The sequence below is a fragment of the Mobula hypostoma genome, chromosome 3, assembly GCF_963921235.1.
Source record: "Mobula hypostoma chromosome 3, sMobHyp1.1, whole genome shotgun sequence".
Lineage (NCBI taxonomy): Eukaryota > Metazoa > Chordata > Chondrichthyes > Myliobatiformes > Myliobatidae > Mobula > Mobula hypostoma.
The window spans coordinates 35353473-35372174 of NC_086099.1; the positions used below are offsets into that span (position 1 = coordinate 35353473).

General features: G+C 41.9%; 1 protein-coding gene across 4 annotated transcripts in view; it reads left to right on the forward strand.

Annotated features, from left to right (window-relative positions):
- Positions 1–18702, forward strand: part of LOC134343935 (protein unc-13 homolog B-like) — a 519229-nt gene that overhangs the window by 41844 nt on the left and 458683 nt on the right. For all 4 annotated transcript variants that reach the window (XM_063042888.1, XM_063042887.1, XM_063042890.1 and 1 more), the window contains exon 2: positions 13875–13904. Coding sequence is in view for 3 of the 4 variants with exons in the window: in XM_063042887.1 (XP_062898957.1) it covers positions 13875–13904 (30 nt within the window). In the remaining variant the exon portion in view is untranslated. The remainder of the gene's footprint in view (positions 1–13874; positions 13905–18702) is intronic.

Consider the following 18702-nt stretch of genomic DNA (forward strand, 5'->3'; position numbering starts at 1 on the left):
CCCTCCTCTACTTTGGTGAGACCTGTTGTAAATTGGGGTCTGCTTTATTGAGCACCTTCACTCTATCCACCAAAAGCGGAACTTCACAGCGGTCAAAGATTTTAATTCTGATTCATATTTCCATTCTGACCTGTCGGTCCATGGCCTCTTGTGCCACAATGAAGTCCCCTCAGTGTGGAGGACCAACACATTATATTTTCTCTGGGTAGCCTCCAACCTAATGGTATGAATATCGATTTCTCCTTCTGATTTATATAAAAAAAAATCCTCTCCCCCTCCTCTCTTCTTCTATTCCCCACCCTGACCTCTTACCTCTTCTCACCCACATATCACCTCCCTCTAGGTCCCCTCCTCCTTCCCATTCTCCTGTAGTCTGCTGTCCTCTCCTATGATACTCCTTCCCATCCAGCCCTTTACCTTTCCCAACCTCCTGGCTTCTTCTATCACCTTCTAGTTAACCTCCTTCCCCTCTCCCCACCACCTTATTCTGGCATCTTCTCCCTTCCTTTCCAGTTCTGAAGAAGGGTCTTGGCCTGAAATTCAACTTTTTATCTCCATGGATGCCGCCTGAATTTCTGAGTTCCTCCAGCATTTTGTGTGTGTGTGTAGCTCTTTGTCAAGTCTGTGATGGGCATACAAGTAAACAATAATATATTTAGCACATGTGATAATAAAAATAGCCTTATTATATTGACATTAATGTATCAACCATAATTGCTTTGTCAAATGTGAAACTTTGAATTATACAGCTTGCTAGGACAGCAGCAGATGTTGGGAGGATAATTACAGAAGAAACTGCCAGGTCAGAATTGCGTGTACACTTTACTTATCATGCAGGGCAGCACCTGGCTGCTCAGTCAATTTATTTGAACTTCTAGTATTGGAGAGGGAGACCTGACCAAATCCAAGTCTTGTGATTCACATCGGTGGAGGCAAAGAAAGCAACATTAGGAAGAAATTCTATATATCTACAAAAAATCTTGGCTGACACTCCACTACTGAGCAAGTGCAGCAAGTCAGCCGTGCTTTATCGTAGATGAGGTCATTCATGTTAAAAGATAATTAGCCATTTTGCATAGAAGAATAGAGAAAATGGCCTTGGAATCTTGGCCAAAGCTTATCCTGTTAGCCAACATCACTGAAAGGAGACATATCTAGTGAACAGGTTGTTTTGCTATGTTATACGAGTGACCACACTCCATTGTTCCTACTGACATTTTGGAATGCAAATGTAAATCTTTAATAGACTAGACCTTAAGAGCAAAATTAGATTGTTACGTGAATTTGGCAATCCTCATTTTCAATTTTATCAACACCTGATAATTATTTTTTTTTATCCGAATTTGAATTCTGAAACTACTTGCTGAATGCAAATCATTAACTCAGGCTCCCTGAATACCAGTCCAGTGTGCTAAACATTAAAGGCTAAATAACTGTATTCAAACTGTTTGACAAATTGTCTGTTTTGTAGGAATGTCAAAGTTCAAAAATTCAAAGTTCTAATTTTATTATCAAAGTACATATAACCCTGAGATTCATCTTCTTCTGGGCATACTCAGCAAATTTATAGAACAGAATCCTTGAGAGATCAACCAGAGTGCAGAAGACAGTAAACTGTGCAAATGCATATATAAATAACAAGAACATGAGATAATGAGATAGAGTCCTTGAAATATCATTGTTTACCCAGAGTATTGCATTATCAAATTAAAATAGGTATTTGAAATATTCAGTGGACTAAAATTTGGAAGGAGACTAGACAAAACTCTAGTGAAGTTGCATGTCTGATTGCAGTTCTGAGAGAAGTAAGGAAAAATGCAGAAGAGCAGGCTTGTAATCTTCCAGTCATCCTTTAAAATAAAGTAGTAATAAGATATTTGTAAACTTTAAAGGCTTGTTTTAAAAAATTAGAAGCAAAGGTAAATCCAGTTACAGCATGCACATTGGATTAACCTCCGCTGTGTACATACATCTATTGATGCATCTGGACACATCTTCAGTGATGTTCCTGGAATCATCGGGTGTTTCGGGTCTTTCAACATCATACAACCTCCTCCAGGTGACCCAGCCGGGGCTGATCAGACCCCAGCTTGTGTCCAGATGGCTAGCTACTTATGACTCCATGGCTCCCCTCTTTTGAGTCACAGCCATCTTGAGGCCCTCTCTGCCGCATCGGTGGTACTGCGGATGGCTCTTCTCTTCCTCTCTCCCTCGATGCCCAAAATGCTGAAGGCTCTAACTAAAGAATGGGCTACGAATCCCCTACAACCAACCTCCACTGGGAGACACCTTGCTCTCCATCCAGCCTGCTGACAGTTGCTGACCAGTCCTGCGTACTTGGAGAGCTTCCTTTCAAAGGCCTCTTCCAAGCTATCTTCCCATGGGACAGTCAGCTCCAGCAGCACCACTTGCTTTGTCGACTCAGACACTAGGACAATGTTTGGTTGCAGGGTGGTGGCTGCGATATGGTTGGGGAACTTCCAAGAAAGCTTGGAGAATCAGTTACATGCAACAAAATCATGTAGTTACTTCTCAGTGTACGGATTAATTAATGGAAGCCAGCACAGATTGGTGAAAACCAGACTGTGTTTAATTAACCTGATTGAGATATTTTGGTGACGTTGCAGACAGGGTTGATGAGGGCATTTGAATTAAAGCGCTGCGCATGAACTCCCAAATGATGTTCGATGAAAGAATACAATAGGTGTCAATAGGGCTGTAGTTCATGGAATAAAAAAGGCAGAGTTAACATCAAATCAAATCAAGTTTAATTATCATTCAAACTATACATAGATACAGCTGAACGAGACAACGTTCCTCTGTGGCCAAGGTGTAAAACATTCAAACTAGCAAACATTCAAAAATAGTGGGTAACATAATTCAAAATATTGAGCAAGGAAGAATATTCACATAAGAAAGACACACATAACCCAAGACTGTGAGCGACAATGTCCAACAATCGATGGTACTGTCTCTCAGCAGTGTACAGATGTGTGCAATCCAGCCTGTCATTTCACTGCTTGAGCATGGGAGGGCAGTACCGATGGGCAAAGCCAGGCCCCAGCCAAGTTCAACCACAGTGTCGCGCTTCTGCATCTCTCACCTGGTCTGTAGCAGCAGGCAAGCCCTGAGGCTTGAGACCTAGTTCTCACTACAACCGAGGCTACACAGCTCCCGTGTCGTCCGTTCCTCCACAAGGACTGTGGCAACTTATATTATCAGTATTCAACAGAGTATTGCAATTGCAAGTGAAATGTCTGAGACAATCTCCCATGGGTTGTCTTGATGGGATATTTTAAATTCCCCAGTATCCCCAGTAGGGGTTTAGATGGGGTGGAGTTTGTTAAGTGTGTTCAGAAAGGTTTACTGACACAATATGCAGATAAGCCTACAAGAGGAGGGGCTGTACTTGATCTGGTATTGAGAAATGAACCTGGTCAGGTGTCGGGTCTCTCAGTGGGAGAACATTTTGGAGATAGTGATCACAATTTTATCTCCTTTACCAGAGCATTGGAGAGGGATAGGAACAGACAAGTTAGGAAAGCGTTTAATTGGAGAAAGGGGAAATATGAAGCTATCAGGCGTGAACTTGGAAGCATAAATTGGGAATAGATGTTCTCAGGGAAATGTATTGCAGAAATGTAGCAAATGTTCAGGGGATATTTGCATAGCGTTCTGCATAGGTATGTTCCAATGAGGTAGAGAAAGGATGGTAGGGTACAGGAACCATGGTAAACAAAGGCTGTTGACAATCCAGTCAAGAAGAAAAGAAAAGCTTACAAAAGGTTCAAAAAACTAGGTAATGAAAGAGATTTAGAAGATTATAAGGCTAGCAGGAAGGAGTTTAAGAATGAAATTAGGAGAGCCAGAAGGGGCCATGAGAAGGCCTTGGCGAGCAGGATTAAAGAAAACCCCAAGGCAGTCTTTAAGTATGTGAAGAACAAGAGGATCGGGCTTGAGAGAATAGGACCAGTCAAGTGTGACAGTGGAAAAGTGTGTATGGAACTGGAGGAGATGGTAGAGGTACTTAATGAAATACTTTGCTTCAGTATTCACTACGGAAAAGGCCCTTGGTGAGTGTAGGGATGACTTACAGCGGACTGAAAAGCTTGAGCATGTAGACATTAAGAAGGAGGATGTGCGGGAGGTTTTGGAAAGCATCAAGTTGGATAAGTCACCGGGACTGGACGAGATATACCCTGGGCTACTGTGGGAGGCAAGGGAGGAGATCGCTGAGCCTCTGGCAAAGATCTTTGTATCATCAATGGGGACGGGAGAGGTTCCAGAGGATTGGAAGGTTGCAGAAGTTGTTTCTTATTCAAGGCAGGGAGTAGAGATAACACAGGAAATTATAGACCAGTGAATCTTACTTCAGTTAGTTGGTAAGTAGATGGAGAAGATCCTGAGAGACAGGATTTATGAACATTAGGAGAGGCATAATATGATTAGGAATAGTCAGCATGGCTTTGTCAAAGGCAGGTCATGCCTTACAAGCCTGATTGAATTTTTTCACAATGTGACTAAACACATTGATGAAGGTAGAGTAATAGATGTAGTATATATGGATTTCAGCAAGGCATTTGACAAGGAACCCCATGTAAGACTTATTGAGAAAGTAAAGAGGCCTGGGATCCAGGGGGACCTTGCTTTGTGGATCCAGAACTGGCTTGCCCACAGAAGGCAAAGAGTGGTTGTAAACACAAAATAATCTGCAGATGCTGGGGTCAAAGCAACACTCACAACATGCTGGAGGAACTCAGCAGGTTGGGCAGCATCCGTGGAAAAGATCGGTCGACGTTTCGGGCCAGAACCCTTCGTCAGGACTGTAGAGGGAATGGGCAGAGGCCCTATAAAGAAGGTGGGGGGAGGCGGGGAAGGAAAAGGCTGGTAGGTTCCATGTGAAAGACCAGTACGGGGAAAGATAAAGGGGTGGGGGAGGGGAAACAGGGAGGTGATGGGCAGGAAAGCTGAAGAAAGAATAGGGGAAAACACAATGGGTAGTAGAAGGAGGCGGAACCAAGAGGGAGGTGATAGGCAGCTGGGGTAGGGGGCAGAGTGACATAGGGATAGGGCTTGGCTCCAGGCGGGCGAGCTTGTGGTCCTTCTTGGATGCGAGGAAGGAGAAGAAACGGTGGTTGGAGGCGTGAATGAAGTGTAGGAGAGGTCCATGGCAGATGGTGGAGAGTGTCGCCCGGAGTGGTGGCAGAGAGAGGGCCAGGGTCCGTAGGTATCTCTGCATGGCAGCGAGCGTGGCGTGGAGAATCCGGCGGGAGCAGCGGTCAATGAAACTGAGGTACCTGGGATCTTCGCTGGGCCCGAACTGGGAGGCCTGGAACCGGAGCTGGAATCCCTGCGGTAACAGATGGCAGCGGAGACACGTTCCCAGGAAGGAGACGTGGCTGTGGTAGCGGGTCTGGGTCAGGATCTGGTCGAAGAGTTGGAGAGAGGCGGAGATCACAGAGGGGGAGCAGATGAGGGACACCTCATATACCGTCTAGGTAGTCTCCAGCCCCTTCCTTGGTATGAACATAGAATTCTCCAACTTCCGGTAATTCCCTCCCCCTCCCTTCCCCTATCCCTATGTCACTCTGCCCCCTCCCCCAGCTGCCTACCACCTCCCTCATGGTTCCGCCTCCTTCTACTACCCATTGTGTTTTCCCCTATTCTTTCTTCACCTTTCCTGCCTATCACCTCCCTGCCTCCCCTCCCCCACCCCTTTGTCTTTCCCCTTACTGGTTTTTCACCTGGAACCTACCAGCCTTCTCCTTCCCATCCTCCCCCACCTTCTTTATAGGGCCTCTGCCCCTTCCCCCTACAGTCCTGACGAAGGGTTCCGGCCCGAAACGTCAACCGATCTTTTCCACGGATGCTGCCCAACCTGCTGAGTTCCTCCAGCGTGTTGTGAGTATTGCAAAGAGTGGTTGTAGACGGGTCACATTCTGCATGGAGGTCGGTGACCAGTGATGTGCCTCAGGGATCTGTTCTGGGACCTCCTGCTCTTCGTGATTTTATAAATGACCTGGAAGAGGAAGTGGAGGGATGGGTTAGTAAATTTGCTGATGACAGAGGTTGGGGGTGTTGTGGATAGTGTGGAGGGCTGTCAGAGGTTACAGCAGGACATTGATGTGATGCAAAACTGGGCTGAGAAGTGGCAGATAGATTTCTACCCAGATAAGTGTGAGCTGGTTCATTTTGGCAGGTCAAATATGATGGCAGAATATACATGTTTGTAGTATTAATGGTAAGACTCTTGGCAGTAGGAGGAATAGAGGGATCTTGGGGTCTGAGTCCACTGGACACTTAAAGCTGCTGTGCCGGTTGACTGTGTGGTTAAGAAAGCATACGGTGCATTGGCCTTCATCAACCGTGGGATTGAGTTCAAGAGCTGAGAGGTAATGTTACAGCTATATAGGACTCTGGTCAGACCCCGCTTGGAGTACTGTGCTCAGTTCTGGTCAGCTCACTACAGGAAGGACGTGGGAACTATAGAAAGGGTACAGAGGAGATTTACAAGTGTAATGCGCTGTAAGGATTCACTGCTAATGTAATGGCTTCTCTGTAATGTTTCACTGCTAAGGCTAATGAAATGGCTTCTCTGTAATGTTCACTGCTGAGGTAACAGTTTCTCTGTAGCAGCAATGTTTGGCTTATGGCTGGAGTTAACAGGATTGTAGTATGCATATTAGCCAATCAGGAGATTGTTGCTCTGTCTTGTGAATCTGGAAGGAGACTTTTTGCGGTCCTTGGTCGAGGAGAGGTGAAGAAGGAAGATGTGTGTGGAGAGAGCTGGTAGACCGCCGGACGGAGTGAACTGGGATCTGAGGGCCCGAAGGTCGGCGACGCTCGGAGATCGATGGTGGAAGAATGGTGATTTCGTGAGCTCCAATGTGCACTTTTGACTTTTCCTTGAAATGGGCCCTTTTTTTATTTTCACTACTAACCCCATATTCAGATTAAGATTCATAAAGTTTAATCATTTAATTGCATATGGTGTACTGTCTGATATTTTGCGTTGTGGGTTTGTAACTGGGCAGTACATTACACAGCATCCACACAAACGTTATTTCTCAGTTTGGCGGGGCCAGAGGCTGTTTCCCCTAGACGAACACGAGCTGGCCGAGCCAGAGGGTTACACAAGGATGTTACCCGGATTGGGGAGCATGCCCTATGAGAATAGGTTGAGTGAACTTGGCCTTTTCTCCTTGGAGCAACAGAGGATGAGAGGTGACCTGATAGAGGTGTATAAGATGAGAGGCATTGATTGTGTGGATAGTCAGAGGCTTTTTCCCAGGGCTGAAATGGTTAACACGAGAGGGCACAGTTTTAAGGTGCTGGGAGGTAGGTACAGAGGAGATGTCAGGGGAAAGTTTTTTTATGCAGAGGGTGGTGAGTGCGTGGAATGGGCTGCCGGTGACAGTGGTGGAGGAGGATACAATAAGGTGTTTTAAGAGACTCCGGATAGGTGCATGGCACTTAGAAAAATAGAGAGTTATGGGTAACCCTAGGTAATTTCTAAAGTAAGTACGTATTTGGCACACCATTGTGGGCCAAAGGGTTATGTATTTGCTGTGGGTTTTCTATGTTTCTATGGTTATACTGCACCTATTCTGATGCATCCGAGTAGCTGGCAGCAACACGGTCTGCAGCCAGGTCAGCTCCTCTGAACCAAAACTGGTATCCCGACGGGCTCCTTCGACACCTCTGCCAGCTCCATTGCGGCCACCAGTCCAGCTACTCTGATCAATGAGCAACTCGTTGATGAAGCAGCCTAGCTGTACCTGATGTTGCAGCATGCAAAATACAATGGCTTCAGGACTAAAATCAATGGATTTTTTAGACTGGAGAATGGTAGACAATGCTGTTCTGTTGGGATTTCTTTTGAGATTGCTGCTTCTGATGTATGTTGATGACAGATTAGAGAGGACAGGAATGCCTTTAAAATTTACTAGTGATGGAAACCTCAATGTATAATGACAGACTTAAGCTTGTGGAATAAGCAGACATGTGGCAGGGCTAAACGTCTGAGAATGTGAGTTGAAAACTGAGATGATTGGCAACAGAGCCAGGGTGATTTTGGGAAAAACCTTTCATGTCCTGTGTGGTTAGCTTTGCCTGATGGTAGTGAAAGCAAATTTAGTTATGACATTAAAAAGACATTAAATGAAAACAAAATATTGCAAGACTTCAGGGCACTGGTGGAGAATGAAGCTAGCTAGATTACTCTTGCAGCAAGCCAGCACAGATCAAAGCATTTGATGGTCTCCCATGCAGTTGTCATACTGTTGGTCATTGTATGAATAAATAATTTTTTGACCTTTTTGGAAAGGGGTTGTATTCTCAGAATGTTAAGTCTCGCCTTTTGTTGATCTACATTTGGTTCACAACATTAAAGCATTGCATTTTGTGGGCAAAATCAGCTCACAATTCAAGAGAGGTGCCTGCCGTTATTTTCTTAATCTTTTTTATATGCCGCATGTTCTTTCCAAAGCAAGTGACATCAGCTAAATATCACAGTTGGCATAGTTACATCTGAGAGATTCCATCACCTGCGTCATTCTGGAAAAGCTTTGCTTATTCCTGAGCTTTTCTGATTAATGGTTGTCTGCTACTTGCTCAATTATAAGAGACGAATTCCTCCAATACTGAGTGCATCATCAACACAAACTGATCTGTTCTGCCATATTTTGCATGAGCTTTGTGGCAGAAGCAGTGAAGAGGAAGATTAAGGGCTGACTTTGTAAAAGTATCAAATGTTTGTCAGAACAAGTAGGGCAAAGGAAAATGTGAATAAATTGAGAAGAAAGTGAGCATGACCTTGCCGTTCTTACTACTAGTTTTATTGACTTGTATCTTGTTCAGTGAGAATAAGATACAGATAGGGAAAATAGGAGTAGGAGCATGGAAAGATCATTTGGCCACTTGAGCTGACAAAGCCATTTTAATGCTAATTATCCAAATTCAAAATTCATAGAATATTAATTATTAAAGTATGTATACCATATACAACCTTAAGATTTGTCTTGTTGCAGGCAGCCACAAAACAAAGAAACACAATGGAATGTACGAAAACCCCATACAACAGGGACCGTCAAACACCGGATGTGTGGGGGGAAAAAGAACAGATCATGCAAACAATAAAAAAGTAAACAACTAACACACAGAATAGGAACCTTAGAGTCCCTGAAAGTGAGTCCACAGCCATGGAGCCAGTTCAGTGCTGTAGTCAGTCCAGGTTTCTGTTGGCTGCAGAGTCAGTTCAGTGCTGAGACGAGTAAAGCCTCATGGAGTAGTGAGCTGAACACTGGTTCATCCTTCAACCTTGCCCTCAATGCCTTGATCATTTTAATCTGGCTCGTTCTTTAAATCCGCTAAACTTCGGTTCGTTTTTCGCGAAGAATGTTCTGTGTGCTTCCGGCAGCAATTTAGCATGCCACATCTTAGTAACCCAAACCATGCATCTTCGGAATGTTCGAGGAAACCAGAGTATATAGAGGAAACTTACGCAGTTATGAGGAGAATGTACAAACTCTTTTATAGACAGAGGTGCAAATTGAACCCCAGTCGGTGATTTCTGTAAAGCGACTTGGACTAACCAGTATGCTACCATGCTTCACATTCTCGGAGATATTCGCACAGTCACTCCAATCCCCCCTTCATGGGTCAGTACAGCAAGTCCAGGAACCAATCTGGTGAACTCTTTGCTGGACTTTCTCCATTGCAAGACCACACTCCCTCAGATAAGGCAACTTGAACTCCACACTGTACTCAAGATGTGTTATTACCAATGCAGTTCCTATACTTCACTCCTCTGATTATGAAAATTGACATACTATGTGCTTTGTTAACTGCATACTAGCTTTCAACAACTGATGTACTAGTGCACCCAGATGTTGTTTCACCTATCCTTAAGTGTCTACTTTCTTATTCATCCGCATTATATTGTATCGCCTTGTCTAACTCTCACTGGAGCTTCTCCTTGTCCTCCTCCACAGCTCTTACTCACACCCAGATTTGTGCTTTTATTACTTTCAAGTCCCCTCACCTAAATCATTAATGTATACTGTGAATAGCTGTAGTCCAGCCTCTGAGCCTGCCAGTTCCCTATTGGCAGAACATCACCCTCAGTTCCCATGTACTTTAATTCCCCACACTGATTTTGTGTGAAAGATCTTGTCGCAAGTTTTCTGTGTGACGACAAACCAAGTTATCAGAAGATTGATGCTCATGAGAGAGAGATAAGGGAGACAATGGAGAAACATTCAAAATGCTAATGAGAGAAGAGAGAGACTAACGAGAAAGAAAACACAATTCAGATATTGACAGACCGTTTGCTTTGAACCTGAACTGTTTGAAGTTTGATGGACATGCGATACCCCAGCAGGGGGATAAAAAGAACAGGTTCGCTAAGGCACGACACACACCATGAGATCACGAGATAACGAGACCCTGGAAGAGTGGTGTGTTCCCACAAGTTGGTGAGAGTTGGAGGTCTGGTTCGAGGGAACCGACCATAGACTGATAGGGTGAAAAGGGACGATCGGCAGGAACCTGGTGTGCGTGTCCGCCCTTGCCTAGGTGCCGGGTTCACCGCGGAAGAACGGTCGTATCCGGAACGGACGGGTCACAGTGGGTGACCACAGAAGACATAAAAGGGTTTGCCCGAAAGCTAACTGCGAAGAACATCAAAGGTCTGTTTGAATCAAAATTTGCATTCTTCTCTCTCTCTCTCCAACGGCACAACAGCGATTACTGCGAACTGTACTAAGCTGAAGTGAACTCTGCGTCACTTAAGACTGATCATTTTACCCCTAGGCTGCGATAGAGCTTGGTTGACTCCTGTTACCCTAGTTCTGTGTACACGTGTGTATTATCATTGCTAACCTGTTGCATTTACATCCTTACGATTAGAGTACTGTGTTACTTATTTCTTTAATAAAACTTTATTAGTTTCTGTTAAATCAGACTCCAACTAAGTGGTCCATTTCTGCTGGTTTGGCAACCCAGTTACGGGGTATGTAACATCTGAAAGCCCAGTAAGGTTTTTGAATGTCTGCAACTCTCCCACAATGTTCTTTTCTGCTATTAATCTCCTCATATAACTCTTCATTGGTGATGGAATCATTACATGGAAGATTTCAAGGAATCATTAAAGTAACTGAGCATCCAATTTCTAGGTCTTGCTGTAGTTTTACTCCTTGCACAGCTTCTGCATTTAGAATGCATGATTTAAAAGATGCTGGCAATCCTCTGTTGTGCCCAGTAAATAGCATAGTGGCATCTGTTTTCAGAATAGTGAATGAATTGTATGTGCAGTTTTTGACAATTGATATAGTCATGTGGAGATTGAGATTAATTTCTTTCAGTGCTCCCTTTTTGAATGTAATTTCATTTTAAGCTTCGAGGTTTTTATAAGCTCCAAGGTTTTTATAAGCTCCTAGAATGCCATCGCTGTAAGATTAAAGTATTAGTTTTTGGGAATGACAGCAACCTACATTTTACACATACGTGAATGGTCCCTCAAACTTACCGACAGTATGTGTAATTTTTAATGGCTGAAATTGTTATTGGTTGATCTGTTTTGGAGATGACTGGCTCTGTTTATTAATACAGCTATCTGGAAATAGTGAATAGTTTTGGTTCTAAAGTTAAGAATTTAGAAAAACCTGAATATGTGTTAATTAATACATTTTTAAAGGTCAGACTTCAATTCATTGGAAAAATATTGCTTAGTGGTTCATATGGGGAATTGACTGGATGGATATGTAGAGCATTGATGGGGAGATGGAAAGCAAATTATTGGAGGAAAAGAAAGCTCCTCAACCTTAAATGATACGATAGGTAATTTTGTGCACGTTGCAGGAATGTTAGCATGCGTATAAAAGATCTGTAATTAGAAATGGAAGAAACTATCAAAATCTGTTTACTAAAAAGTGTGCAGCCCACAATTTACCATTGCATCAAAGTACGGTTGGGAGGAAATGTTCTGTATTTTCAAAAGTGGCTTATTATTTTAAATAAAAAGTTCTCAAGTTAAAAATGCAATATATTAGTTAGATTCCTCTATATATTGAGTTTGTCAGAAATAAGCAGCAGTATTTTACACTGCTCCCTAGCACCACAACTTCAGCTTTGGCAAATTCATTTCATATGCTACAGTTGGGATTTCTTTTGTGCTAATGTAATAGTGTGGTGATTTGCAGTTACAACATTAATATTTAAAGCTGAGAAATGCTAGCAGAGGTCATTTAAAGAACACTCTACATTGATTCGCCTTGTATAATTATACTATCTTAGCTGAAATTGTTCAAGGATTTAAAAAATGTTAATTTAAACTGCCATTTTCATTATTGATATATTTAACAAAGTCTTAACTCTAGTTACAGAACCATATGGACATAAACTGTTCAGATAGCAGTGGTCTCAAAATGCTAATTCTGGCAGAATGAAGAGACACAGAAGGAAGGTTAATGGTGTTTGGTTTATTACTGTCCATGTACCAAGACACAGTGAAATGCTTTTGTTTGCATGTCATCCAGATAGATCATTCAATGTAAAAGTACACCAAAGAAGAGATGGTCTTTCTCAGCAGTATCTTAAAAAAATGTAAAATGTTTACTTAATTTTTTTTTAGAATTAACTTTAGGATCAGAAAAAATCAATTATTATTTTGATATTCTATGTTTGTATTCATACAGGAAGAACTGGGGTACTTAACTCCTGTTCAATTTCACTCAGATATAAATGTGGTGTTAGCGGCATGGTTAATGACACTTCACACTAAGTAATAGGCAAATAAAGGCTGTTATAACACAATCAAAGCTAGGTAGCATTTTATCTAATATATAAACAGTTCCACTGTGAACAAATCAACATAATTTTAACCCTGGGGAGCAGTAAAACTTAATGTAGAAAGACATAAATCAGTAAAGCATTAGATCTTGTTGTAGTACTGTCAGCATTTAACTACGTACTTGCATTTGATAGGCCACGTGAGTTAAATGGGAACAATTTGTTATTAGATCGAACCGTGAAAACAATCTGTACAGAAGATACTGCAATTTAACAGATTTGAATTTTTGCTCTTTCAAGGTTTGATTTGGCTGCATAATGCATAGTATTGGAAGCATTATTAACTGCTTTTGCCAAGCATCATTTAATTAAAAGAAGTTTGACAAGCAAGTTGCATGTCAATATTATTCTTTTCAATAATATTTGTTTTGCATGAAATTTTGAATAAATTTAAGTACGAAATACGTAATCCTTTGACAAAATGAAAAGCATTGATTCTATCTGAAAATTGTAAAAAAAATTTTGCATGTGTGTTACAAAATTCATCAACTTAAAGAATGTGTGTTGCTTTTTTAACTGGCTGGTATTTCACCCAAATATTTAGGTAGAATACCTGGTTAATTTTAATAGATTTAAGAACTGATTTTGATTTTATATTCGTAATTAATTGCTTGGGCATTAATACCTAGGGATCTATCAAAAGTATTGCCAACCAATAATTTTGAAAGGCGTTCTGTTGTTTTTAGGGTTATAAGTATCAATTCAATTATTCAGATATGTGTATAGTCATATAAATAACAAGAAAGGATTACAATTAAGAACTGCTGAGTAATCTGAATTGAAAAGACTGGATTGTGGATGCATATTAAGACAAAGGGTTCCAATCAAATAAATATGACTGTGTGCTGACGCTGCACTTATTTCATCTTTTCTTGAATAAACTTAGTGGAACAATCTCTAAAGATGATGATTAATTGCACAGTTGCTGTGTTTTATATCTGTATTATTAATGCATTGAAGTAATTATTCCCTGGCGTTAATACTTTTCTTTTTCTCTTTCTTCCCTCCACTATTTCTTTCTGTAGTTAAGAAAGCCAGCCTCAGGGGATCTCCAGGTAAGATTCCAGTATTGTTTCAAAAGCACAAATTCTTAGTCTGCTGTTGTATTTTGGTACTGTTACATTACACCAAACTGAGTTATTTTTGTAGAATGGATTTTTTTAAACTAACCTTTGTACCATGGAGAGAACATCTGTGTAATTCTGATGTGCTAAAATGAGGAGTGGATTAAATTTGTGCACTTATTTACTGTGAAAATTGGACTTCGATACTGCATTGTGGAATTAAATGCCATTGTACTCTAACTATAAATTGGAAATATTTATGTATAAATATTTATGTGTAAAATTACTTTCTCTTATGTGGCAATTTGATGTTTACATTTTTATTTTCATAAGACCATAAGACATAGGAGTAGAATGAGGCCATTTGGCCCATCGAGTCTGTTCTGCCATTCAATCATGGCTAATCCTTGCTGTCCTCGTCTCAGCCCCACTCCCCGGCCTTCTCCATGCAATCTTTAATGCTGTGGCCAATCAAGAAACTATCAGTCTCCGCCTTAAATACACCCAATAAATTGGCTACCAGAGTTTCCAGTAGTAATAAAATCCACAAATTCACCACACTCTGGCTGAGGAAATCTGTCCGCACCTCTGTTTTAAATGGACATCCTGAGGCTGTGCCCTCTTGTCCTAGCCTCTCCCACCATCTTTTCTTGGATAAGGAGCCCAAAATTGTTCACAATACTCAAGGTGAGGCCTCATCAGTGCTTTATAAAGTCTCAGCATCCCATCCCTGTTCTTGCTTTCCAGACCTCTTGAAATGAATGCTAACATTGCATTTGCCTTCCTCACCACAGACTCAACCTGCAAGTTTACCTTTAGGGTGTTCTGCACAAGGACTTCCAAATCCCTTTGCATCTTAGATTATTGGATTTTGTTCCCATTTAGAAAATAGTCTGCACATTTACTTCCTCTACCAAAGTGCATGACCATGCATTTTCCAACATTGTATTTCATTTGCCACTTTCTTGCCTATTCTCCTAATCTGTCTAAGTCCTTCTGCAGCCTTCCTGTTTCCTCAACACTACCTGCCACTCCAGCAATCTTTATATCTGCAAATTTGGCAACAAAGTTCCATCATCTACATCATTGGTATGCAGCATAAAAAGAAGTGGTCCTACCAATCAACCAATGCTCTAACCATGCTAGTAACTTTCCTATAATACCATGGGCTCTTAAACTTGGTAAGCAGCCTCATGTGACACCTGTCAAAGGCCTTCTGAAAGTATAAATATATAACATCCACTACATCCTTTTTATCTATCATACTTGCAATCTCCTCAAAGAATTCCGACAAGTTTGTCAGCCAAGATTTTCCTTTAAGGAAGCCATGCTAACTTTGTCCTATCTTGTCCGGTGTCACCAAGTGCTAACCTCATCCTTAACAATTAACTCCAACATCTTCCCAACCACTGAGGTCAGGCTAACTGGTTTAGAATTTCCTTCCTTTCTCTTTTCTTAAAGAGTGGAGTAACATTTGCAATTTTTCGATCCTCCGGAACCATGCCAGAGTCCAATAATCTTTGAAAGGTCATTACTAATGCCCGCACAATCTCTACTGCTACCTCTTTCGGAACCCTAGGGTGCAGTTCATCTAGTCAGGGTAACTTGTGTACCCTTAAGTCTTTTAGCTTTTTGAGCACCTTGTCCCCTGTAATAGTCACTCACTTCTCTTCCCTTACACCCTTCAAAACCTGGCACATTTGCTAGTATCTTCCATAGTGAAGATTGATGCAAAATATTCATTTTGTTCATCTGCCATCTCCTTGTCTCCTGTTATTATTTCTCTGACCTCATTTTCTAGTGGTCCTATATCCACTTTCCTCTCTTTTTTATACTTGAAAAAGCTTTTACTATCCACCTTGATATTGTTTGGTAGCTTGCTTTCATATTTCATCTTTTCTCTCCTAATGTTTCTTTCAGTGGCTTTCAGTAGGTCTTTATAAGTTTCACAATCATCTGTCTTTCCACTATTTCTGCTTTGTTGTATACCCTCTCTTTTGCTTTTACATTAGCTTTGACTTCCCTTGTCAGCCACGGTTATACTACTTTGCCATTTGAGAATTTCTTTATTTTTGGAATTAATCTATCCTGCACCTTCCTCATTTTCCCCAGAAACAAGCCATTGCTGCTCTGCTATCATCCCTGCCTGCGTCTTCTTCCAATTTACTTTGGCCAACTCCTCTCTAACACTGTAATTGTCACATCTTTCTAATGTATTGATGTCATTCTTTACCAGCAGAGCCACGCCACCCCCTCTGCCTACCTTCCCATCCCTCCAATATAATGTGTAACCTTAGACGTTTAGCTCCCAACTGCAACCATCCTTCAGCCACGATTTGGTGATGGCCACAACATCATACTCTACAATCTGTAAAAGTGCAACAAGATCATTCACCTTATATCTTTTACTCTGTGCATTGAGATGTAACACTTTGAGTACTCTATTTGTTACCCTTTTTGATTATGCATCCCTAATACACTGATACCACACTGGCTGCAATTTTGTCCTATTCTGAGTCCCTTCACTCTGATTCCCATCCCTCTGTCAAATTAGTTTAAACCCTCCCCAACAGCTCTAACAAACCTGCCTCTGAGAATATTGGTGCCCTTGGGTTCAGGTGCAACCTGTCCCTTTTGAACAGGTCATACCTCCCCCAGAAGAGATCCCAACAATTTAAGAATCTGAAGCCCTGCCACCTGCACCAGCATTTCAGTCACACATTTATCTACCAAATCATCCTGTTTCTACCCTCACTGACATGTGGCACAGATAATAATCCAGGAATTACTACCCAGGAAGGCCTGCTTCTCAGTTTCTACCTGGCTCTCTCAATTCTCTCTTCAGGGCCTCTTTGCTTTTCCTTCCTATATCATTGGTACCAATATGTGCCATGCCAAGACCTCTCTGGCTGCTCTCCCTCCCTCTCCAAATGCTGTGAACATGATCAGAGACGTCCTTGCCCCTGGCACCTGGGAGGCAACATGCCATCTGGCTGTCCTCTTCAAGTCCACAGAATCTTCTATCTATTCCTCTAACTATTGGGTCCCCTATCACTAATCTTCCCCTCTTCTCCCTCTTTCTCTTCTGCACCACGGACCCATGCCAGTGCCAGTAACCTGGTCTCCGTGGCATTCCCCTCGGAGGACATCTCCCACAACAGTATACTAATTATTGAGGAGAATGGCCACAGGAGTGCTCTGTGCTAACTGCCTATTCGACTTTCCATTCCTTCTCCTGACAGTCACCCAGCTACACTCTTCCTGCAGCTTAGGGGTGACTACTTCCCTCTAACTCTGATCAATGATCTCTTCACTCTCCTGTACAAGCTTACGGTCATCCAGCTGCTGCTTCAGATCCCTAACACTGTCTTCAAGGAGCAGCAGCTGGATGCACTTTGGGCAGATGTAGTTCCCTGGGAGTCTCTGGGTCCTCCAGGATTCCAACATCCAGCATGAAGAACACACATTGACCAGTTAAGTACACTAACTACCCCTGACACAATAAACGAGCGCCACTGACCTGCGAGAAACCTCCTCGCTGTGCGCTGCTCCCGCTGCTAATTGGGCTGCCAGAATGACACTAACTGCCTGCGAAGCTCTCCTTTTAAACGAGTGCCACCGACCTGCAAGAGACTTCCTTACTGCGCGCTGCTCCCGCCGCTGATTTAGTCTGCTGGAATGACACTGAACGCTGGCGAAGCTCTCCTTTTATCTCCTGTCTGTGTACTGCTTCCACTACTGGTTGGGCCGAGGAGTGTGCTTAATAATGTACAGATTTTTGTTTCTGAATAAATGATTTCTACTGACGTTCAGTATGATCTTTTGAGGAAAGCTTAAAGACTGCATTCGGATATGTCTCCTTGTGGTTTTTGACGTTTGTTCTTAATTTCAAACTTTCATTGATTGAGAAGTTGGAGGTGGGAGGTTTGTTGTACTGCAAATGTCCCTGTTTAAGGTGAGGCATAATTTAGCTACATAATTGCAGATAATGTCACAGTAGTGTATTGGTGTCCTAGAAGCTACAGTTATGAACAGGGAATCTGAAGAACCATTCTTAAAGAGCAATGTGCTAAGAAATTTTTCCAAGGTACATAGAGGTTCATTTGAAGTGAAATTCCGGGGTTGAATGAGTTTTATTCATTCAAGTTGCTCATCGCTCTAACTGAACTGAGGAAAACAGAATTTTTGCCTGAATTGTCTAAATATTTTCAGCAGCTTCATCATTCCGGTAAATACCAAGGGAAAGAGAGAGTAATTGAAACCATTCAGCCAGTAGTGAAACAGAAACTTTCCCAATTTCATCCTTTCGGGAATGGATTATTAGAATTTCCAAGACAGGTTGTCATATAGATGTCTGCGCTGTCCTATTTCAAGTCAATTCAAACTGACATTGGCAAATAATTCCTGTTATATTCGTGTAGAAGTGAATGACTGCTGAGTAACAGCCTGAGATGTACTACTGTGAATAATTTCAGTAATGTTTGCAAAAGGTGACATGCAGGATTGAATTATGTTGTAATAAATGGTATTTTGAATGAGTGATTCTAGCATTAATAATTTTATAACCTTTAATTTAAAATTAATTCTATTTTCTTTAAATAATGAGATCAAATTATCTTGCACTGTATTTTCTTATGGTGCAGTAACACATTTAAAGATACTTACTTAATAGCAAATTCCACTAATTTATGTCACTAAATTTTGAAAGGTAGATTAACAGAAGGGTAATACTCTGGGTTCCCCCCCCCCCCCACTTTGTCTTTCTCCCCAGACCTCCTGTCCCATGATC